Below are 25,781 nucleotides of genomic sequence, written 5' to 3' on the forward strand. Positions count from 1 at the left end.
TAAGTGTGAATTACAAGCATAAACATGTATAAAATGCCCAAATAAAGCAATCGATTTTGCCCATAAAAGTGTCTACCAGTTTTATAGCCCATATTAAGCCCTTTATTCTGTTTGAGACTAAAAAAATGGCTTACTCAGTGGCTTTCCCCATGAGGGGAAATGACAGCCTTCCAGCATTACACAGTCTTGTTAGAAATATGGCTAGTCATACCTTAAGCAGAAAAGTCTGCTAACTGTTTCCCCCAACTGAAGTTACTTCATCTCAACAGTCCTATGTGGAAACAGCAAACGATTTTAGTTACTGTCTGCTAAAATCATCTTCCTCTCACAAACAGAACTCTTCATCTTTTTCTGTTTCAGAGTAAATAGTACATACCAGCACTATTTTAAAATAACAAACTCTTGATAGTAGAATTAAAAAACTACAACTAAACACCACATACTTTTAACCATCTCCGTGGAGATGTTGCCTGTGCAACGGCAAAGAGAATGACTGGGGTGGGCGGAGCCTAGGAGGGACTATATGGACAGTTTTGCTGGGACTCTTTGCCATTTCCTGTTGGGGAAGAGATATTCCCACAAGTAAGGATGACGCCGTGGACCGGACACACCAATGTTGGAGAAAAGGAACACATGGCTTATTCAATTTCTTAGCAATGAGGTCAGAAACTGAGTTAGGCACTGGAAAAGTATATGGCTGTTTGGGGGCCACCTTAAAAAATGTCTGTAGTAGGAGAATCTTCATTAATACCAATTAAAACCTCCTGTAATAAAGCATAAATATGCCGAAGCCTGAAATTAAAGGCCACATCAGTGGCAGGGTCCTGAGATTCAGAAAATCCATTCTCAGAAGAGGAGTCTTCGGATTCAAAAGTATACCTATTTTCTACAGGGAACTTAAAAGCATCACTCCTAAGGAAAGTCCCTAATAAGCCAAAAGATAGAAAATATCCCCTTTCATGCATGTGTCTATGTTTAAATGCTGGATGCATAACAGTCAAAAATTCATGAATGGCAGAGTGAATATATTCCGTAAATTTTAGAAATAGTTCTGAAGAACCCCCCTGGGTGTAGCACTGTAAACCCTTGTCTAGAATTAGACACACACTCAGCACAAGGTACACAGCTGAGCAGAGAGGACACACATGAATATCCGTACAAAGCAAAGAAGTTGGAAGATGCTGAATTATTAGTGGAACTCCCTTTAAAGTATCAGCTGATGGTCCAGAGACCTGAGCTGCACCAATTTGCTCCAAAGTATAATTTCCAATTTACTTCTATTATTTGATTTGCTTCCTTCACTTGTTATCCTTTGCTGATATCTTTATCTAGGAAAGCTTAGGAGCAGCAAAGAATCTAGGTTCTAGCTGCGGATTGGTGGCTGCATACATATATACTGATTATCATTGGCTCACCCATGTGTTCAGTTAGAAACCAGTTGTTCATTGCTGCTCTTTCAACAAAGCATACCAAGAGAATGAAGCAAATTTGATAATAGAAGTAAACTGGAAAGTTGATTAAAATAGTATGTTCTACCTAAATCATGAAATATTTTTTTTGGGTTTCATGTCCCTTTAATGCTCTGAATACATCATTCAAGCAATGATTTATTTAATGTTTAAAGGAACATTATACACTAGATTTTTCCTTGCATAAACGTATTGTAGATGATCCATTTATATAGCCTATCTGGGAGTGTTTTTTTTTTATACAATGTATAGTTTTGCTTATTTTTAAACATTGAGCTGATTTTCAGACTCCTAACCAAGCCCCAAAGTTGTAGATGTAAACTGATCACTACAGATTTAAGCTTGCTCTTGTTTGTCTAATGGGTCTTTTCATACGCAGGGAAGGGGGAAGTGTCTGCTCTTCATGATTTCCCAGCCCCCTGGGTGTCCCATCCTAACCTCATCAACAGTACTAAACCGAGAGCTTCTAAGGAAGTTTTTAAAATGTTTTATACTGCATTTTATATCAGTATCTGTGCATATTATTCTGTATAGTAGTGTCTATTACATGCAGTTATATAAAATTGGTGTATACTGTGCCTTTTTACGGTAAACAATGGACAGAACTGGCCCCATGTAAAAAATAATAATCTCTGTAAGGGAATACAATAATGAAAAGTAGAAATGTGCATTCGGATCCTTTGTTAAATCTTAGTGTGTTAAACTTTCACAAGAATAAATCCACTTCCGAAAAGAGCCTAATACCATGAGCATCCGCCTTCTTCCATATTCGAATACTAAAAAAGGATCCGAATGCACATGTCTACTGAAAAGTAAGCAATGAAAATACCAAAACAGTAAAAGGTTAATAATTAATAAACAGCATACACCATTTATCCGCTAATTAAACAGCTCAGATATGATCAGAGTGTCGCACCACCTCCAGCTAAGATAGTTACAGCAGAAAAACAGAATTTATGTTTACCTGATAAATTTCTTTCTCCTACGGTGTATCCGGTCCACGGCTTCATCCTTACTTGTGGGATATTCTCTTCCCCTACAGGAAGTGGCAAAGAGAGCACACAGCAGAGCTGTCTATATAGCTCCCCTCAGGCTCCACCCCCCCAGTCATTCGACCGACGGTTAGGAGAAAAAGGAGAACCATAAGGTGCAGTGGTGACTGTAGTTTACAAAAAATAAATTTAAACCTAACCAAAATGCCAGGGCGGGCCGTGGACCGGATACACCGTAGGAGAAAGAAATTCATCAGGTAAACATAAATTCTGTTTTCTCCTACATTGGTGTATCCGGTCCACGGCTTCATCCTTACTTGTGGGAACCAATACCAAAGCTCTAGGACACGGATGAAGGGAGGGCACAAGTCAGGTAACCTAAACGGAAGGCACCACTGCTTGCAAAACCTTTCTCCCAAAAATAGCCTCCGAAGAAGCAAAAGTAATGAATTTGTAAAATTTGGCAAACGTATGCAGTGAAGACCAAGTCGCTGCCTTACAAATCTGTTCAACAGAAGCCTCATTCTTGGAAGCCCATGTGGAAGCCACAGCTCTAGTAGAGTGAGCTGTAATACGTTCAGGAGGCTGCCTTCCAGCAGTCTCATAAGCCAACCGGATGATGCTTTTCAGCCAGAAAGACAGAGGTTGCAGTCGCCTTTTGACTTCTCCTCTTGCCAGAATAGATGACAAACAAGGACGATGTTTGTCTGAAGTCTTTAGTTGCTTTTAGATAAAACTTTAAAGCACAAACCCCATCAAGATGGTGTAACAGACGTTCCTTGTTAGAAACTGGATTAGGACACAGAGAAGGAACAACTATTTCCTGGTTGATATTCTTATTGGAAACCACTTTTGGAAGAAAACCAGGTTTCGTACGTAAAACGACCTTATCTGTATGAAACACCTAATAGGGTGAATTACACTGCAAAGCAGACAATTCAGAAACTCTTCTAGCAGAAGAAAAAGCTACAAAAAACAAAACTTTCCAAGATAGTAACTTAATATCTATGGAATGTAGAGGTTCAAACAGAACCCCTTGAAGAACTGAAAGAACTAAATTTAGACTCCATGGAGGAGCCACAGGTCTGTAGACAGGCTTGATTCTGACTAAAGCCTGTACAAACCCTGAATATCTGGCATGGCTGCCAGACGCTTGTGTAACCAAACAGACAGAGCAGATATCTGTCCCTTAAAAGAACTAGTTGACAGACCTTTCTCCAATCCTTCTTGGAGAAAAGATAGTATCCTTGGAATCCTAATCTTACTCCATGAGTAACCCTTGGATTCGCACCAGCAAAGATATTTCCGCCATATCTTATGGTAAATTTTCCTGGTGACAGGCTTTCTAGCCTGGATCAGAGTATCTATAACTGATTCTGAAAACCCACGTTTAGCTAGAATCAAGCGTTCAATCTCCAAGCAGTCAGTTGCAGAGAAACTAGGTTTGGATGTTCGAATAGACCTTGAATTAGAAGGTCTTGCCTCAAAGGCAGCTTCCATGGTGGAACCGATGACATATTCACCAGGTCTGTATACCAAGTCCTGCGTGGCCACGCAGGAGCTATAGAATTACCGAAGCCTTCTCCTGCTTGATCCTGGCTACTAGCCGGGGGAGAAGGGGAAACGGTGGAAAGACATAAGCTAGATTGAACGACCAAGGCGCTACTAAGGTATCTACCAATGTCGCCTTGGGATCCCTGGACCTGGACCCGTAACGTGGAACTTTGGAGTTCTGACGTGACACCATCAGATCCAGATCTGTAATGCCCCATAGCTGGGTCAGCTGAGCAAAAAACCTCCGGGTGGAGTTCCCACTCCCCCGGATGGAAAGTCTGAAGACTCAGATAATCCGCTTCCCAGTTGTCCACTCCTGGGATGTGAATTGCTGATAGATGGCAGGAGTGATCCTCTGCCCATTTGATGATCTTGGATACCTCCCTCATCGCCAGGGAACTCTTTGTTCCCCCCTGATGATTGATGTACGCAACAGTCGTCAAGTTGTCCGACTGAAATCTGATTAATTTGGCCTCCGCTAGTTGAGGCCATGCCTGGAGCGCATTGAATATCGCTCTCAATTCCAAAATGTTTATCGGGAGAAGAAATTCTTCCCGAGACCATAGACCCTGAACCTTCAGGGACTTCCAGACCGCGCCCCAGCCTAAGAGGCTTTGCTGGTCCATCTGAATCTGGGGAGAAATATCTGCATAATCCCCATTTCATTGTTTGAGCATGCACAGTTGCAATGGTCTTAAATGAATTCGAGCAAAAGGAACCACGTCCATTGCCGCAACCATTAGTCCTGTTACCTCCATGCACTGAGCTATGGAGGGTTGAGGAATGTATTGAAGAACTCGACAAGTGTTCAAAAGTTTTAATTTCCTGACCTATGTCAGAAAGATTTTCATTTCTACCGAGTCTATTATTGTTCCCAGGAAGGGAACCCTTGTGAACAGGGACAGAGAACTTTTTTCTATGTTCACCTTCCACCCGTGAGACCTTAGAAAGGCTAGAACAATGTCCGTATGAGCCCTTGCTTTGTGAAAAGACGACGCCTGTATTAAATGTCGTCTAGTTAAGGTGCTACTGCAATGCCCCTTGGCCTTAGCACCGCTAGAAGGGACCGTAGCACCTTTGTGAAAATTCTCGGAGTAGTGGCCAATCCGAAGGGAAGAGCCACGAACTGGTAATCCGAATGGTTTCCATTTGGAATGACAGAACTCTGAGTAATTGGTTTAGGATCTTTAAATCCAGAATTGGCCTGAAAGTTCCTTCCTTTTTGGGAACTACAAACAGGTTTGAGTAAACTCCCAGTCCTTGTTCTGCTGTTGGAACTGGGTTTATCACTCCCATTTTTAAGTAATTTGTAAGAATGCCTGTCTCTCTATCTGGTCTAAAGATAAGCGAGACAAGTGGAACCTTCACCTTGGAGGAAGGTCCTTGAATTCTAGAAGATACCCCTGAGAGACAATTTCTAGTGCCCAGGGGTCCGGAACATCTCTTGCCCAGGCCTGAGCAAAGAGAGAAAATCTGCCCCCTACTAGATCCGGTCCCGGATCGGGGGCTACCCCTTCATGCTGTCTTGGTAGCAGCAGCAGGTTTTTTGGCCTGTTTACCCTTGTTCCAGCCTTGCAATGGTTTCCATGCTGGTTTGGGCTGGGGTGCATTACCCTCTTGCCTAGTGGCTGTAGAGGTAGAAGCCGGTCCGTTCCTGAAACTGCGAAAGGAACGAAAATCAGACTTATTTTTAACTTTGAAAGGTCTATCCTGTGGAAGGGCATGGCCCTTTCCCCCAGTGATATCTGAAATAATTTATTTCAACTCTGGCCCGAATAGGGTCTTACCCTTGAAAGGAATATTAAACAATTTTGTTTTGGATGACACATCCGCCGACCACGATTTTAGTCAAAGCGCTCTACGCGCCACTATTGCGAAACCAGAATTTTTCGCCGCTAATTTAGCTAACTGAAAAGCGGCATCTGTAATGAAAGAATTAACCAACTTCAGGGCGTGAATTCTATCCATGACTTCATCCTAAGAAGTCTCCTTCTGGAGCGAGTTTTCTAATTCCTCAAACCAAAAAGCAGATGCAGTGGTTACAGGAATAATGCAAGAAATTGGTTGAAGAAGAAAACCTTGTTGAACAAAAATTTTCTTAAATAAACCTTTACTTTGAAAACTGCCCCCTCTACCTTAGGGACCGTCTGCCACGCGTCCCTTCTGGGCTCAACAATGGGGAACATTTTCTTAAATATAGGAGGGGGAACAAAAGGTACACCTGGTTTCTCTCACTCCTTATTCACTATATCCGCCACCCTCTTAGGTATCGGAAACGCATCAGTGTGTATTGGGACCTCTAAGAATTTATCCATTTTACACAATTTTTCTGGGACCACCAAAGGGTCACAATCATCAAGAGTAGCCAGGACCTCCTTAAGTAGAGCGCGGAGGTGTTCTAGCTTAAATTTAAATGCTATGGTATTAGGCTCTGCCTGCTGAGAAACTTTTCCTGTGTCAGAAATTTCTCCCTCAGACAGACCCTTCCTCACCGCCAAGACAGATTGATGTGAGGGCACTACAGATAAATTATCCTCTGCGTCTACTTGCTCATTTTCTGTATTTAAAACTGAGCAATCACGCTTCCTAGGAAAGCTGGCAGTTTGGATAAAAATGCTGCTAACTGTTGCATAGTAATCGCAATTGGTGCGCTAGATGTACTGGGCATCGCCTGCGCGGGCATAGCTGGTGTTGACACAGAAGGAGAGGAAAGCAAGCTATTTTCACTACCTTCAGCTAAAGAATCATCTTGGGCTATATTTTTAAGTGTGATTGTACTGTCCTTAAGCTGTTTGGACGCTATGGCACACTTCACACATAAATTTAATGGGGGAACCACCTTGGCCTTTGGACATACAGAACATAGGCTATCTGAAGACTCAGACATGTTTAACAGACTTAAACAGAACTACAATGCAATAAAAATTATTTTTGACAAAAACGTTACTGTCTCTTTAAATAATAAAAAAGCACACTTTTTTTACTGAAATATTAAAAACCCATGAAATAAACATCCGATTTTAATGAATTTTTCACCACAGAGGCTTAATGCTTTGAAAAGATTGCACACAAATTTTCAGATCAATTAACCCCTTAATGCCCAAACCGGAGCTAATAACAGTTATTAACCAGTTAACAAACTACAGTACTAGCTACAGCTTTCATTGTAGCCTTTTACCTTCATTAGGGATTATTTTAGCAGGAAATAAGCCTCCCTGGAGTCTTTTATGATGCCTCTTGACTCCCCACATGAAGCTTCATGGATGGCCTAGGCAAAAACAACTGCACAATTGAGGCCTAAAAATTAGGCCTCCTCCCTCTTCATTCTAGAGTGGAGGGGCCTTTCTGACTAGATTTAGGTGTCCAAATAAGTGCCAGGCCGAAATTAAACCCCAAAAGTGTTTTAAAGTCTGAAAAAACACCTTATTTATAGTGAAAAACATGCTAAAAAGCAATCGATTTTAAAGCCCACAATAGTGTCAACCAGCATAGAGCCCTAAATATAAGCCATCATTTTATACAGAGTCTATTAGAAAAAAATGGCTTTCCAATGCCAGAGGCAATTTCTGACAGTCTTCTAGCATTACATGGTCTTGTTAGAAAAATGCCTGATCATACCTGAAGCAGTTCAGCCTGCAAACTGTTCCCCCCAACTGATGTTCTCTGATTTCAACAGTCCTGCGTGGGAACAGCAATGGATTTTAGTTACTGGTGCTAAAATCTTACTCCTCTCAACAGAAATCTTCATCACTTTCTGCTGTAGAGTAAATAGTACAAACCGGCACTATTTTAAAATAACAAACTCTTGATAGAAGAAATAAAAAACTACAACTAACACCACATACTCTTTACCACCCCCGTGGAGATGCTACTTGTTCAGAGCGGAAAGAGAATGACTGGGGGGGCGGAGCTATATAGACAGCTCTGCTGTGTGCTCTCTTTGCCACTTCCTGTAGGGGAAGAGAATATCCCACAAGTAAGGATTAAGCCGTGGACCGGATACACCAATGTAGGAGAAATAAATAGCCCAATAACAAGCCAATTTGATAGACTGTGGCGTTCTTCCATAACAACACGCTGGCAGTGGGTATGTGTGAATCAGGCGCTCCGAGAACAGCCGCTGCACAGGCTGAAACAGATAATGACGACACAGGAAATCCTGGCATTCTGAGATCCAACAAGGCAGTAAACATGCAACGTCAGCACCTTTGTTTACTGTGCTTACCTAGGTACAAGCATGGAGCCAAGATCTAACAAGGAACAGCATTCTACAACCCAGGGGACTGGCAGATAAATTCACATTTCACCAGGGGAGGCCTGTGGATTACACAAGAAGCAGCACACTGTAGACGAGGGGACTAACAGATAAACATGCACTTCACCTGGGAGGCCTGTGACACCTCCACATTGGGAAAATATTTTCACTGCCTTGCTGAAACTGCTGTTTTCCCCTCTGTCATTCATAGGCACTCTGGGGTGGGTAATTGGATCAATTAGAGAACTTATAAATGATAATGATTAGATCAGCACCTCAGAATTCACCTTACTCCATCTTGGAGGCAAACATTTGACTGAGGATTCAGGAAGAGTAGGAGGGATTTAAACTCTGGTATGTTTTTGCCTCCTCCTAGTGGACTGAAGTGTAATTCCCACATGTGATGCCTCATGGACTCTCACTATTTCTAGATAGAAAATAATAATACAGACCTGTTCCACATGGTTTTTGCGCATCTCCAGTACTGCCAAATTGTTGTAAGCTTCTGCATGGTCATTATTATTGGCTAAAGTTAGCTTGAAACACTGATATGCCAAATTCAGGTCACCTATACCCTGAAAATGAAGAAATAGGATTATTTTTTTATTTTTTATTTTTTTAAAACTGACTTTATTTGAAGATTTCAAAGTTACAATGTGGGAGACGCAGCTCCCGAATAGTTGCATAGTTTAGTCAGTTGGTTTTACATGATAACAATAGAAACATCTTGAAAAGAGAAACAGAAAAACCTTCAATTATAATAAAATAATTAGAAATTATTGCACAGGCAATTAGCACATCTAGGCAAGTATCCCCGCTTGCCTTTACCCAGCAAAACTCCATATACATTGTTACCAATGCACAAGAGGATTCTGGGTAAGATATGCAAATTAGATATGCAACATCTCAGGCTTTTTGCTTCAAATAATATGTTAACACACAGCGGTCCCCTAATGGGGTGAGTGCAGCAAATACAAAAATCACTACTAGACAGCTGTTTCGTTCTTATTAGAACTCATCAGTAGTAGATAGATTGCTGCTAGGTAAAGCTCATTCCAGGGCAAAATCAAAATTCATTAAAATTATGGTGGAGATAAAAGCACAAGATTAAAATCCTCCATATTGCAAAAGTAAATCAATAGAAATTATTGCACAGGCAATTAGAACATCTAGGCGGCAAGTATCCCTGCTTTCCTTTTCCCAGTAACACTCCATATACATTGTTACCAATGCACAAGAGGATTCCGGGTACGATATGCAAATTTGAAATGCAACATCTCAGGCTTTTTTACTTTTGAGATATGGAGGATTTTATTCTCATGCTTTTATCTCCACCATAATTTTAATGAATTGTGATTTTGTCCTGGAATGAGCTTTATCTAGCAGCAATCAAAAATCTATCTACTACTGATGAATTCTAATAAGAATGAAACAGCTGTCTAGTAATGATTTTTGTTTTTGCTGCACTCACCCTATTAGGGGACCGCTGTGTGTTAACACAGTATTAAAAGCAATGTTGCATACCTAATTTGCATATCTTACCCAGAATCCTCTTGTACATTAGTAACAATGTATATGGAGTTTTACTGGGTAAAGACATACACTCTCAAAAGAATGAACAAGGAGGGGGGTTCATGATATTATAGATGAATCATACTATCAATGGCATATTACAAGAGATATAGAACCTAACCAAAAACAGAATTTAGGTTTACCTGATAAATTTCTTTCTCCTACGGTGTATCCGGTCCACGGCTTTATCCTTACTTGTGGGATATTCTCAATCCCTACAGGAAGTGGCAAAGAGAGCACACAGCAAAGCTGTCCATATAGCTCCCCTCAGGCTCCGCCCCCCCAGTCATTCGACCGACGGTTAGGAGAAAAAGGAGAACCATAGGGTGCAGTGGTGACTGTAGTTTACAAAAAAATAATTTAAAACTGACCAAAATGCCAGGGCGGGCCGTGGACCAGATACACCGTAGGAGAAAGAAATTTATCAGGTAAACATAAATTCTGTTTTCTCCTACATTGGTGTATCCGGTCCACAGCTTCATCCTTACTTGTGGGAACCAATACCAAAGCTTTAGGACACGGATGAAGGGAGGGAACAAGTCAGGTAACCTAAACGGAAGGCACCACTGCTTGCAAAACCTTTCTCCCAAAAATAGCCTCCGAAGAAGCAAAAGTATCGAATTTGTAAAATTTGGCAAACGTATGCAGTGAAGACCAAGTCGCTGCCTTACAAATCTGTTCAACAGAAGCCTCATTCTTGAAAGCCCATGTGGAAGCCACAGCTCTAGTAGAGTGAGCTGTAATTCGTTCAGGAGGCTGCTTTCCAGCAGTCTCATAAGCCAACCGGATGATGCTTTTTAGCCAGAAGGACAGAGAGGTCGCAGTCGCCTTTTGACCTCTCCTCTTGCCAGAATAAACGACAAACAAGGACGATGTTTGTCTGAAGTCTTTAGTTGCTTTTAGATAAAACTTTAAAGCACGAACCACATCAAGATTGCGTAACAGACGTTCCTTGTTAGAAACTGGATTAGGACACAGAGAAGGAACAACTATTTCCTGGTTGATATTCTTATTGGAAACCACTTTTGGAAGAAAACCAGGTTTGGTATGTAAAACGACCTTATCTGTATGGAACACCAGATAGGGTGAATTACACTGCAAAGCAGACAATTCAGAAACTCTTCTAGCAGAAGAAATAGCTACTAAAAACAAAACTTTCCAAGATAGTAACTTAATATCTATGGAATGTAGAGGTTCAAACGGAACCCCTAGAAGAACTGAAAGAACTAAATTTAGACTCCATGGAGGAGCCACAGGTCTGTAGACAGGCTTGATTCTGACTAAAGCCTGTACAAACACCTGAATATCTGGCATGGCTGCCAGACGCTTGTGTAACAAAACAGACAGAGCAGATATCTGTCCTTTTAAGGAACTAGCTGATAGACCTTTCTCCAATCCTTCTTGGAGAAAAGATAGTATCCTTGGAATCCTAATCTTACTCCATGAGTAACCCTTGGATTCGCACCAACAAAGATATTTCCGCCATATCTTATGGTAAATTTTCCTGGTGACAGGCTTTCTAGCCTGGATCAGAGTATCTATAACTGATTCCGAAAACCCACGCTTAGATAGAATCAAGCGTTCAATCTCCAAGCAGTCAGTTGCAGAGAAACTAGGTTTGGATGTTCGAATGTACCTTGAATTAGAAGGTCCTGTCTCAAAGGCAGCTTCCATGGTGGAACCGATGACATATTCACCAGGTCTGCATACCAAGTCCTGCGTGGCCACGCAGGAGCTATCAGAATTACCGAAGCCTTCTCCTGTTTGATTCTGGCTACTAGCCGGGGGAGAAGGGGAAACGGTGGAAAGACATAAGCTAGATTGAACGACCAAGGCGCTACTAAGGCATCTACCAATGTCGCCTTGGGATCCCTGGACCTGGACCCGTAACGTGGAACTTTGGAGTTCTGACGTGACGCCATCAGATCCAGATCAGGAATGCCCCATAGCTGGGTCAGCTGAGCAAAAACCTCTGGGTGGAGTTCCCACTCCCCCGGATGGAAAGTCTGACAACTCAGATAATCCACTCCTGGGATGTGAATTGCTGATAGATGGCAGGAGTGATCCTCTGCCCATTTGATGATCTTGGATACCTCCCTCATCGCCAGGGAACTCTTTGTTCCCCCCTGATGATTGATGTAAGCTACAGTCGTCATGTTGTCCGACTGAAATCTGATGAATTTGGCCTCCGCTAGTTGAGGCCATGCCTGGAGCGCATTGAATATCGCTCTCAATTCCAAAATGTTTATCGGGAGAAGAGATTCTTCCCGAGACCATAGACCCTGAGCCTTCAGGGACTCCCAGACCGCGCCCCAGCCTAAGAGGCTGGCGTCGGTCGTGACAATGATCCACTCCGGTCTTCGGAAACTCATTCCCTGAGACAGGTGATCCTGAGACAGCCACCAGAGGAGTGAGTCTCTGGTTTTCTGGTCCATCTGAATCTGGGGAGACAAATCTGCATAATCCCCATTCCATTGTTTGAGCATGCACAGTTGCAATGGTCTTAAATGAATTCGAGCAAAGGGAACCACGTCCATTGCCGCAACCATTAGTCCTATTACCTCCATGCACTGAGCTATGGAGGGTTGAGGAATGGATTGAAGAACTCGACAAGTGTTCAAAAGTTTTAATATCCTGACCTCCGTCAGAAAGATTTTCATTTCTACCGAGTCTATTACTGTTCCCAGGAAGGGAACCCTTGTGAACGGGGACAGAGAACTTTTTTCTATGTTCACCTTTCACCCGTGAGACCTTAGAAAGGCTAGAACAATGTCCGTATGAGCCCTTGCTTTGTGAACCGAATGGTTTCCATTTTGAATGATGGAACTCTGAGGAATTTGTTTAGGATCTTTAAGTCCAGAATTGGCCTGAAAGTTCCTTCCTTTTTGGGAACTACAAACAGGTTTGAGTAAAATCCCAGTCCTTGTTCTGCTGTTGGAACTGGGTGCATCACTCCCATTTTTAAAAGGTCTTCTACGCAATGTAAGAATGCCTGTCTCTTTATCTGGTCTAAAGATAAGCGAGACATGTGGAACCTTCCCCTTGGAGGAAGATCCTTGAATTCTAGAAGATACCCCTGAGAAACAATTTCTAGTGCCCAGGGGTCCGGAAAATCTCTTGCCCAGGCCTGAGCAAAGAGAGAAAGTCTGCCCCCTACTAGATCCGGTCCCGGATCGGAGGCTACCCCTTCATGCTGTCTTGGTAGCAGCAGCAGGCTTTTTGGCCTGTTTACCCTTGTTCCAGCCTTGCAATGGTTTCCATGCTGGTTTGGGTTGGGATGCGTTACCCTCTTGCCTAGTGGCTGTAGAGGTAGAAGCCGGTCCGTTCCTGAAATTGCGAAAGGAACGAAAATTAGACATATTTTTAGCTTTGAGAGGTCTATCCTGTGGAAGGACATGTCCCTTTCCCCCAGTGATATCTGAAATAATTTCTTTCAACTCTGGCCCGAATAGTGTCTTACCCTTGAAAGGAATATTAAGCAATTTTGTTTTGGATGACACATCCGCCGACCACGATTTTAGCCAAAGCGCTCTACGCGCCACTATTGCGAAACCAGAATTTTTCGCCGCTAATTTAGCTAACTGAAAGGCGGCATCTGTAATGAAAGAATTAGCCAACTTCAGGGCGTGAATTCTATCCATGACTTCATCCTAAGAAGTCTCCTTCTGGAGCGAGTTTTCTAATTCCTCAAACCAAAAAGCAGCTGCAGTGGTTACAGGAATAATGCAAGAAATTGGTTGAAGAAGAAAACCTTGTTGAACAAAAATTTTCTTAAGTAAACCTTCTAATTTTTTATCCATAGGATCTTTAAAAGCACAACTGTCTTCTATTGGTATAGTTGTGCGCTTAGCTAGCGTTGAAACTGCCCCCTCTACCTTAGGGACCGTCTGCCACGCGTCCCTTCTGGGGTCAACAATGGGGAACATTTTCTTAAATATAGGAGGGGGAACAAAAGGTACACCTGGCTTCTCCCACTCCTTATTCACTATATCCGCCACCCTCTTAGGTATCGGAAACGCATCAGTGTGTACTGGGACCTCTAAGAATTTATCCATTTTACACAATTTTTCTGGGACCACCAAAGGTTCACAATCATCAAGCGTAGCTAGGACCTCCTTAAGTAGGGCGCGGAGGTGTTCTAGCTTAAATTTAAATGCTATGGAATCAGGCTCTGCCTGCTGAGAAACTTTTCCTGTGTCAGAAATTTCTCCCTCAGACAGGCCCTCCCTCACCGCCAAGTCAGATTGATGTGAGGGCACTACAGATAAATTATCCTCTGCGTCTGCTTGCTCATTTTCTGTATTTAAAACTGAGCAATCATGCTTCCTAGGAAAAGCTGGCAGTTTGGATAAAAATGCTGCGAGAGAATTATCCATTACTGCTGCTAACTGCTGCATAGTAATAGCAATTGGTGCGCTAGATGTACTGGGCATCGCTTGCGCGGGCAAAGCTGGTGTTGACACAGAAGGAGAGGATAGTGAGCTATCCTCACTACCTTCAGCTAAAGAATCATCTTGGGCTATATCTTTAAGTGTGATTGTACGGTCCTTAAGCTGTTTGGACGCTATGGCACACTTCACACATAAATTTAATGGGGGAACCACCTTGGCCTTTGAACATACAGAACATAGGTTATCTGAAGGGTCAAACATCCAATTTTAATGAAATTTTCACCACAGTGTCTTAATGCTTTGAAAAGATTGCAAAAGATTAACCCCTTAATGCCCAAACCAGAGCTAATAACAGCAATTAACCAGTTAAACACACTACAGTACTATGCCACAGCTTCCACTCTGGCCTTTACCTTCCTTAGGGATTATTTTAGTAAGAAATAAGCCTCTCTGGAGTCTTTTCTGATGCCTCTGGACTCCCCACGTGAAGCTGCATGAACTGCCTAGGCAAAACAACTGCGCAATTGAGTTGAGAAAATGAGGCCTCCTCCCTCTTCATTCCAGAGTGGAGGGGCCTTTCTGACTAGATTAGGTGTCCAAATAAGTGCCAGGTGCAAATTAAACCCCAAAAGTGTTTTAAAGTCTGAAAAAACACCTTAATTATAGTGAAAAACATGCCCACAAAAGTGTCAACCAGCATAGAGCCCTTAATATAAGCCCTAATCTTGTACAGAGTCTAAGAAAAATGGCTTACCTACCCCAGAGGGGATTGCTGACAGTCTTCTAGCATTACTAGGTCTTGTTAGAAAAATGACTGATCATACCTGAAGCAGTTAAGCCTGCAAACTGTTCCCCCCAACTGAAGTTCTCTGGTTTCAACAGTCCTGCGTGGGAACAGCAATGGATTTTAGTTACTGGTGCTAAAATCATATTCCTCTCGGCAGAAATCTTCATCACTTTCTGCTGCAGAGTAAATAGTACAAGCCGGCACTATTTTAAAATAACAAACTCTTGATAGAAGAATAAAAAACTACAACTAAACACCACATACTCTTTACCACCCCCGTGGAGATGCTACTAGTTAGAGCGGCAAAGAGAATGACTGGGGGGGCGGAGCCTGAGGGGAGCTATATGGACAGCTTTTCTGTGTGCTCTCTTTGCCACTTCCTGTAGGGATTGAGAATATCCCACAAGTAAGGATGAAGCCGTGGACCGGATACACCAATGTAGGAGAAATAGCTATACTGTCACTAAGCATTACATTAACACTGTGCTATAGGTCATCAAAAACAATATTGTACTAATGAAAGAACTGGAAGATATAAATCCCAACTGAAAAGTGCAATACAACTCTTATCTACCAGCAACACTGCACCAAAACACAGCCCAAGCAAGTCTGCAAGTGAAAAGTGCACCGGCTCTGTCCAATGTCACCAATGTGCTCTACACCTCAAAACAGTGGTTGCAGTGCAAACTATGCTCCCTGCAGGAGAGGAGATACTGGGCTGGAAGGAGGAAAAATTACCTTTAGAATTGGCATGGAACTGTAGGGTCATAACTGTACCCTTCTTCTTTGCAGTGTGCAGCGATTTTACCCTGACCATGTGACTATATCTCGTGTTCCAGGCAAAAATACATTTATTGTTTTATGGGTATTCAGTTATGAGTTAAAGTGTGTATACTCTTAGTTGCTGGTAACAGACACACACACAAAACATACACACTAGTACACACATACACAGCTACTATTCAATAGAGAAAAGGGAAAAATATGGCAAAAATCTATAAAGACTTTGTGGTCAGTACCAGTTATTCGTTTTACAAAAGTAATTTGATCCAATCTAATGGCTAGAGAATACCCTCTTACTTTTTGCTATTTGTGTGATCTGCTCTGTTCTATACATACCACTGCCACATGTCCGAGATTATACCAAACGTCTGCTGCTTCTTCCTCATTTTCAGCCAATGAAAGGGCTCTTTCAAATGAAGTCAAAATCATATCATACTGCTGAGCATAAAAGCAACAAAGTCCCAGATTGTTGAAAAGTTGGCAATTATAGACTCCCATCTGCAGAAGCCGTCTGCAAATACAATTAGATGCAAATACAATAAAGACAGGAATCCTCAAGCTGACATTTTTTTATAAGCCATTAATTTACTAAAATATAAAAAATCCTCTAAATAATTTAAAAAATTGAATATTTTCATTAATATGTTCCTAGCATAGATTTTATACCACACACATTTTAGGATGCTTTGTTAATGTGGTTTGGTGAGTTCCTTGGATTCTTATGTTGATTTAAACCCATACTTGTAGTTCAAAAAACAAAAACTAATTTCTAACTGATTACATTAATTTATTTCATGATCATGGGAGTTCATAAGATAATCACGTTTGTATTAAGCTCCAGTCCACTAGGAGAAGGCAAAAACACTCCATCATACTAGAGCTTTATTCCCTTGCATTGTCCTAGAATCCGTCAGTCAAACATATGGCCAAGTAGGGGGCAAATAAAGTGCAAAACAAGTCCTGATGCTGATTGTACAGAATATAAAGGGTGGGGCTCGGGGACTCACACCATCATGAAATAAATGAAGTTAATCAGTAAACATAAATTTTGTTTTCTTCCATATGAGGAGGAGTGCACAAGATCATCAAAAGTGGGATCTTATACCCAAGCAGTGAAATCCACAAGACCACCATGAATTAATAAGCAGGAGACAATACAAGTAAGGCAGATTTGCTACTAATCAGGCACAGCAGCCCAGAGTAATTTCTTGCCAAAAGCAGCCTCAGATTAGGGATAATATGTGAAAATAGAAGCTTAAGTCTAATTAAGGCCTAAACAAAGATTTAAACATCAGGAATTTGGGTAATTTTCTTATGATATAGAATAAAGTCAAAATCTAACCTTCAAGAGAAATTTATGATAAGCCCTTTTCCAAACCATCCAGTAAAAAACAATTTATGTAAGAACTTACCTGATAAATTCATCTCTTTCATATTGGCAAGAGTCCATGAGCTAGTGACATATGGGATATACAATCCTACCAGGAGGGGCAAAGTTTCCCAAACCTCAAAATGCCTATAAATACACCCCTCACCACACCCACAATTCAGTTTAACGAATAGCCAAGCAGTGGGGTGATAAAGAAAGGAGTAGAAAGCATCAACAAAGGAAATTTGGAAATAATTGTGCTTTATACAAAAAATCATAACCACCATAAAAGGGTGGGCCTCATGGACTCTTGCCAATATGAAAGAAATGAATTTATCAGGTAAGTTCTTACATAAATTATGTTTTCTTTCATGTAATTGGCAAGAGTCCATGAGCTAGTGACATATGGGATATCAATACCCAAGGTGTGGAGTCTTCCACTCAAGAGTCACTAGAGAGGGAGGGAATAAAAATAAAAACAGCCATATTTCGCTGAAAAAAATAATCCACAACCCAAAAAAATAAGTTTATTTTCATTTTTGAAAGAAAAAAACTTAAATCAAAAAGCAGAAGAATCAATCTGAAACAGCTGCCTGAAGAACTTTTCTACCAAAAACTGCTTCCGAAGAAGCAAATACATCAAAACGGTAGAATTTAGTAAATGTATGCAAAGAAGACCAAGTCGCCGCTTTGCAAATCTGATCAACTGAAGCTTCATTCTTAAAAGCCCACAAAGTGGAGACTGATCTAGTAGAATGAGCTGTAATTCTCTGAGGCGGGGCCTGACCCGACTCCAAATAAGCGTGAAGAATCAAAAATTTCAACCAAGAAGCCAAGGAAATAGCAGAAGCCTTCTGACCTTTCCTAGGACCAGAAAATAAAACAAATAGACTGGAAGTCTTCCTGAAATCTTGAGTAGCTTCCACATAATATTTCAAAGCTCTTACCACATCCAAAGAATGTAAGGATCTCTCCAAAGAATTCTTAGGATTAGGACACAAGTGGAGACTGATCTAGTAGAATGAGCTGTAATTCTCTGAGGCGGGGCCTGACCCGACTCCAAATAAGCTTGAAGAATCAAAAATTTCAACCAAGAAGCCAAGGAAATAGCAGAAGCCTTCTGACCTTTCCTAGGACCAGAAAATAAAACAATAAGACTGGAAGTCTTCCTGAAATCTTTAGTAGCTTCCACATAATATTTCAAAGCTCTTACCACATCCAAAGAATGTAAGGATCTCTCCAAAGAATTATTAGGATTAGGACACAAGGAAGGGACAACAATTTCCCTAGAATTCGCAACCTTAGGTAAAAATTGAAAAGAAGACCGCAAAACTGCCTTATCCTGATGAAAAATCAGAAAAGGAGACTCACAAGAAAGAGCAGATAGCTCAGAAACTCTTCTAGCAGAAGAAATAGCCAAAAGGAACAACACTTTCCAGGAAAGTAGTTTAATGTCCAAAGAATGCATAGGCTCAAATGGAGGAGCCTGTAAAGCCTTCAGAACCAAATTAAGACTCCAAGGAGGAGAAATTGATTTAATGACAGGCTTAATACGAACTAAAGCCTGTACAAAACAGTGAACATCAGGAAGTATAGCAATCTTTCTGTGAAATAAAACAGAAAGAGCGGAGATTTGTCCTTTCAAGGAACTTGCAGACAAACCCTTATCCAAACCATCCTGAAGGAACTGTAAAATTCTAGGAATTCTAAAAGAATGCCAGGAGAATTTATGAGAAGAACACCATGAAATGTAAGTCTTCCCAACTCTATAATAAATCTTTCTAGAGACAGATTTACGAGCTTGTAACATAGTATTAATCACTGAGTCAGAGAAACCTCTATGACTTAGAACTAAGCGTTCAATTTCCATACCTTCAAATGTAATGATTTGAGATCCTGATGGAAAAATAGACCTTGAGATAGTAGGTCCGGCCGTAACGAAAGTGGCCAAGGCGGGCAACTGGACATCCGAACCAGATCCGCATACCAAAACCTGTGTGGCCATGCTGGAGCCACCAGCAACACAAAAGACTGTTCCATGATGATTTTGGAGATCACTCTTGGAAGGAGAACTAGAGGTGGGAAGATGTAAGCAGGTTAATAACACCAAGGAAGTGTCAGCGCATCCACTGCTTCTGCCTGAACATCCCTGGACCTGGACAGGTATCTGGGAAGTTTCTTGTTTAGATGAGAGGCCATGAGATCTATCTCTGGAAGACCCAACATCTGAACAATCTGAGAAAACACATCTGGATGGAGAGACCACTCCATCCAGATGTGTTTCCGAGATACTTCTTTCATAGCTTGGGGATTGTGAGTCCCACCCTGATGATTGACATAAACCACAGTTGTGATATTGTCTGTCTGAAAACAAATGAACGGTTCTCTCTTTAGCAGAGGCCAGAACTGAAGAGCCCTGAGAATTGCACAGAGTTCTAAAATATTTATTGGCAATCTCGCCTCTTGAGATTTCCAAACCCCTTGTGCTGTCAGAGATCCCCAAACAGCTCCCCAACCTGAAAGACTTGCATCTGTTGTGATCACAAACGAACAAAAGCGAACAAAAGAAGCCCCTTGAACCAAACAATGGTGATCTAAACACCATGTCAGAGAGTGTCGTACATTGGGATTCAAGGATATTAATTGTGATATCTATGTATAATCCCTGCACCATTGATTCAGCATACAAAGCTGTAGAGGTCTCATGTGAAAACGAACAAAGGGGATTGCGTCCGATGCTGCAGTCATGAGACCTAAAACTTCCATGCACATAGCCACTGAAGGGAATGACTGAGACTGAAGGAGCCGGCATGCTGCGACCAATTTTAAACGTCTCTTGTCTGTTAGAGACAGAGTCATGGACACTGAATCTATCTGGAAGCCTAAAAAGGTGACCCTTGTCTGAGGAATCAAGAAACTTTTGGTAAATTGATCCTCCAACCATGTTTCCGAAGAAACAACACTAGTTGATTCGTGTGAGATTCTGCAGTATGTAAAGACTGAGCTAGTACCAAGATATCGTCCAAATAAGGAAACACCGCAATACCCTGTTCTCTGATTACAGATAGTAGGGCACCTAGAACCTTTGAAAAGATTATTGGAGCTGTTGCTAGGCCAAATGGAAGAGCAACAAATTGGTAATGCTTGTCTAGAAAAGAGAATCTCAGAAACTGATAGTGTTCTGGATGAATCGAAATATGAAGGTATGCATCCTGCAAGTCTATTGTGGACATATAATGTCCTTGCTGAACAAAAGTCAGAATAGTCCTTATAGTCACCATCTTGAAAGTTGGTACTCTTACATAACGAAAAGCCTGAGCTTTTACTGGATTTACTGGGATGCGTGAGAGAAAAAAATCTTCTCACAGGAGGTCTTACTTTGAATCCCATTCGATACCCTTGAGAGGCAATGTTCTGAATCCAATGATTTTGGACAGATTTTATCCAAAAATCCTTGAAAAACCTTAATCTGCCCCCTACCAGCTGAGCTGGAATGAGGGCCGCACCTTCATGCGGACTTAGGGGCAGACTTTGGTTTCCTAAATGGCTTGGATTTATTCCAATTTGAGGAAGGCTTCCAAATGGAAGCAGATTCCTTGGGAGGAGGATTGAGTTTTTGTTCCTTATTCTGAGGAAAGGAACGAAAACGGTTAGAAGCCTTAGATTTACCCTTAGGTTTTTTATCCCGAGGCAAAAAAAACTCCTTTTCCTCCAGTGATAGTTGAAATAATAGAATCCAACTGAGAATCAAATAAATTATTACCTTGGAAAGAAAGAGATAGTAATCTAGATTTAGATGTCATATCAGCATTCCAAGATTTAAGCCACAAAGCTCTTCTAGCTAATACAGCTAAAGACATGGATCTAACATCAGTTTTGATAATATCAAAAATGGCATCACAAATAAAATGATTAGCATGTTGCAGTAAGCGAACAATGCTAGATATGTCAAAATCCAATTCATGTTGCGCTAAATTTTCCAACCAGAAAGTTGATGCAGCTGCAACATCACCCAAAGAAATAGCAGGTCTGAGAAGATGACCTGAATATAAATAGGCCTTCCTTAGATAAGATTCAAGCTTCCTATCTAAAGGATCCTTAAAGGAAGTGCTATCTTCCATAGGAATAGTGGTACGTTTAGCAAGAGTAAAAATAGCCCCATCAACTTTGGGGATCTTTTCCCAAAACTCTATAGATTTTGCTGGTAAAGGATACAATCTCTTAAACCTTGAAGAAGGAATAAAGGAAGTACCTGGCTTATTCCATTCCCTAGAAATCATATCAGAAATAGCCTAAGGAATGGGAAAAACACCTGGGGAAACCACAGGAGGTTTAAAAACAGCATTTAAACGTTTATTAGACTGAACGTCAATAGGACTGGTTACCTCAATATCCAAAGTAATTAACACTTCTTTTAATAAAGAACGCATATATTCTATTTTAAATAAATAAGTAGATTTGTCAGTGTCAATATCTGAGGAAGGATCTTCTGTTTCAGATAGATCCTCATCAGAAGAGGATGAATTATTATGTTGTTGGTCATTTGAAATTTCATCAGCTAAATGAGAAGTTTTAAAAGACCTTTTACGTTTATTAGAAGGTGGAAATGCAGACAAAGCCTTCATAATAGAATCAGAAACAAATTCTTTAAAATTTACAGGTATATCATGCACATTAGAAGTTGAAGGAACTGCAACTGGCAATGTACTATTTCTGAACACTATCTGCATGTAAAAGTTTATCATGACAACTATTACAAATGACATTCAGTGGAATAATTTCTACAATTTTACAACAAATGCACTTAGCTTTGGTAGAACCGATGTCAGGCAGCAATGTTCCAGCAGAAGCTTCAGAGGCAGGATCAGATTTGGACATCTTACTCAATGTAAGAGAAAAAACAACATATAAAACAAAATTATCTATTTCCTTAAATGACAGTTTCAGGAATGGGAAAAAATGCAAAAGCATAGGCCTCTTGATAGAAAAGAAAGCAGGAGGCAAACAACAATGGGGTATTGAAATAATGAAAAAAATTTGGCGCCAAGTATGACGCACAACGTAACGTAAACTTTTTTGGCGCCAAAAATGACCGGAAATGACACACTTGCGTCACTAATGACGCCGCCGTGTTAAAGGTCTCGGCATCACGTATGGCGCCGGAAATGACGAAGTTGCGTCAAAAACGTATTTTTCCGCACCAAAAAAGTTTGCGCCAAAAATGACACAATAAAGTCTAACATTTGACGCACCCGCGGGCCTAACACCCGCAATTGCAAAAAGTAGTCAAATTGAAAAAAGACTAAACCCCAGGAAAGAAATAAATTTCTTAAAGTGTTTATATTCCCAAATATGAAACCGACAGTCTGCAGAAGGAAATACATGAACCTGACTCATTGCAAATATAAGTACAATACATATATTTAGAACTTTATATAATTTGCATAAAGTACCAAACCATAGCTGAGAGTGTCTTAAGTAATGAAAACATACTTACCAAAAGACACCCATCCACATATAGCAGATAGCCAAACCAGTACTAAAACAGTTATTAGTAGAGGTAATGGTAAATTGAGAGTATATCGTCGATCTGAAAAGGGAGGTAGGAGATGAATCTCTACGACCGATAACAGAGAACCCATGAAAAAGACCCCCGTTAGAGAAATCATCGTATTCAATAGGTGATACTCCCTTCATGTCCCTCTGACATTCGCTGTACTCTGAGAGGAATCGGGCTTCAACAATGCTGAGAAGCGCATATCAACGTAGAAATCTTAGCACAAACTTACTTCACCACCTCCATAGGAGGCAAAGTTTGTAAAACTGAATTGTGGGTGTTGTGAGGGGTGTATTTATAGGCATTTTGAGGTTTGGGAAACTTTGCCTCTCCTGGTAGGATTGTATATCTCATATGTCACTAGCTCATGGACTCTTGCCAATTACATGAAAGAAACTCCTTTTTTAGCTCCCAAGGCCAAAAATGTTTTCCATGCCTTGCGAAAGATATGCCTGGTAACAGGCTTTCAATAATCTTATGTAAGAAACCTCTGTTGAAAATAACACCCCAATATGTTTTCAACAACATCTCCTGAGTACAGTGATACCACTCATGAAAAGTTTTGTCGGGTTCTCAGGGACCTGAAAAAGGCCTTATTTTTAGGGGGCTCATTCCAGTTTTCCAACTTGGAATTTTCACATCTGTCATCATGCACCCGTGTCCTATTTGGGACATTTCTGAAGCTGGCCAATGTAATTTACCTCCATCAAACCATATATTTTTTTAAAAGTAGACACCCTAGGGTATTTGAAAATCTGGCATTTTAACACTTTCCATGCAAAATTGTCAAACGTTTGGGTTGTCATTTTTTTGTGTTATTTTTCACACTCGTTGTACTTTAGGCGTGGATTCTCAGTTCCTGCTATGTGTTACTGACAAAAAAACCTCAATTTGTGTTCAACAACATCTCCTGAGTACATTGATACCACCCATGAATAGGTTTGTTGGGTTCTCTGGGGGCTAAAAGGCCTTATTTTTAGGGGGCGCATTCCAGTTTTCCAACTTGGAATTTTCACATTACTGCCAAAAAACACCTTACTATGTTTTCAACAGCATCTCCTGAGTACAGTGATACCACCCATGAATAGGTTTGTTGGGTTCTCAGGGGGCTGTGTAATTTTTACACACATTGTACTTTAGGCATGGATTCTCAGTTCCTGTTACTGACAAAAAACACTTCAATATGTGTTCAGCAACATCTCCCGAGTACAGTAATACCACCTATGCATAGGTTTGTTGGCTTCTTTGGGGGGTGCAATGCCAAATTTCTGACATGTGTTTGTGTTTTTTTCACATTTAACTTATCTTCTTTGCCTATCTTCTTTTTGTGGGCCTTTTTACATACCCCAATTTATTTGCTTGCCATGAACGTGCATATATTTAAAAAGTTGACACCCCATAGATTGTATATGGAGTGTTTTTTTTTTTTCAAAAAGAATTTTTATTTTAAGATTAACTTGTGAATAACAACAACATGTTATACAGTTTCTTGCATATACATAGGTCTTTCTAGAATCACGGTGAGAATGTCATCATAAGCAAACACAGGTCATATCATATACCCGCAAGGGTTTTTCAGTGTACACAAACATAGAAAAAGGGACATTACAGTTTGACCGACCTTAATTATGATGATTGGCAGGAAATAATAATTATAGGTATTAACTCAGCATTATGGTAATTACAGCAAGTCAGTCTAGTGAAAATCATTATCTTGCTTCTCTCAGTGATCCGACAGATCAATTCCAGCGCGCACCTCCAGGCGGGGCAAATCGCCCCACAAGAAGTAGGGACAGCAGAAAATAGGAGCAGGGGTAGGGGAAATAGGTTGCACAGTGTAGGGAGAGGGGGTGGGGGTTAGGGGAATGGAGGAAGGAGATGTGAAAGCACAGATCAGTGATTGCAGATGAAAGAGAGTAGGCGGGTGGGTTTGTTACAAGAGTCAAGGTCTATCCGCCTGCCTATAATTTTCTTGGTAATAGAACCAAGGTTCCCAGATCTGCCAGTAGAGATCTTCTTTATCTATATTGAGGTAGAAACTCTGTTCCATTTTGGCATATGTCTGTATTATGGAGATAATAACTGCAATGTCCGGGGGTTGTGTCTGTTTCCAAGCTCTCGCTATCGCCAACTTAGTGGCAGCGAGAACAAAAATTAACAATTTAGACAGGGGAGCCGGAATGTGTCTCGGGAATACATGCAGCAAAGCCATATCAGGGGTAAGTGATCCATTCAGCCCAAGGTTAGAGCAGAGGGAGGACACCTGCGTCCACAGATGTTTTAATTTAGGACATTCCCACCATATATGAATATCGGACCCTCTTGATTCGCAGTCTCTCCAACAGAGAGGGGAAGTTGCAGGAAACATCTGTGAGAGTCTAGAGGGGGTGTAGTACCATTTCAGAAACAGTTTCATATATGATTCTAGAGTGTTCGCACAGTGCACTGTCTTCTTAGTTAGTGTCATAGCCATGTGTAGATCTTTGTCAGTGATTGGTCTGGACAAGTCTCCCTCCCATGCTCTAAGTTGCCAAGGTCTGTCCCTGTTTGTGGACGAATGTAATAAGCTATAGTGGAATGAGATAAGTTTAGGGGTCCTGACAGGGAGTTGCCACAATTTCTCCCAAGCAGTCAGAGGTCTATTAGGGCCTTTAGGGAATCCCCAAGAGACCAGGAAGGCGTATAGTCTAGAGTACTCGAATTTAAGCCATATAGGGGGGTTTGGAATGACAGATCCTATATTGCTCGGGCCCATCAAAGTGTCTGAGGGATATAGCTGGGAGATTATTTTCAGATCCCAAACACCCCAGCGCTGTACATGCGTGTCCGGTAGGGCTGCAAGTAAGGCAGGCAAAGACTGGATAGGAGATGGGTGTGGGGCAACCTCTGGTAGGTTCCTGAGGTTGTGCCAAATTTTCAAGTTGTCTCTGATAATGACATTCTTTACTCCCAGCGTATCCAGCCGGTAGGTAGGAATCCATGGTAAATCGGCTAAACTCAGACCTGTAGGGAGATCATGGGCCTCTATGGTCTTCCATCCTTGCGGTTCACC

The 25,781-nt window shown here is 41.2% G+C and overlaps 1 protein-coding gene across 1 annotated transcript in view; it reads right to left on the reverse strand.

Annotated features, from left to right (window-relative positions):
- Positions 1-25,781, reverse strand: part of TTC8 (tetratricopeptide repeat domain 8) — a 333,163-nt gene that overhangs the window by 18,326 nt on the left and 289,056 nt on the right. The window contains exons 11-12 of the mRNA XM_053697577.1: positions 16,140-16,314; positions 8,723-8,845 (exon numbers count right to left, since the gene is read on the reverse strand). Of these exons, the coding sequence (XP_053553552.1) occupies positions 8,723-8,845; positions 16,140-16,314 (298 nt within the window). The remainder of the gene's footprint in view (positions 1-8,722; positions 8,846-16,139; positions 16,315-25,781) is intronic.

The sequence above is a fragment of the Bombina bombina genome, chromosome 1 (assembly GCF_027579735.1).
Source record: "Bombina bombina isolate aBomBom1 chromosome 1, aBomBom1.pri, whole genome shotgun sequence".
In the NCBI taxonomy this organism is placed as follows: domain Eukaryota; kingdom Metazoa; phylum Chordata; class Amphibia; order Anura; family Bombinatoridae; genus Bombina; species Bombina bombina.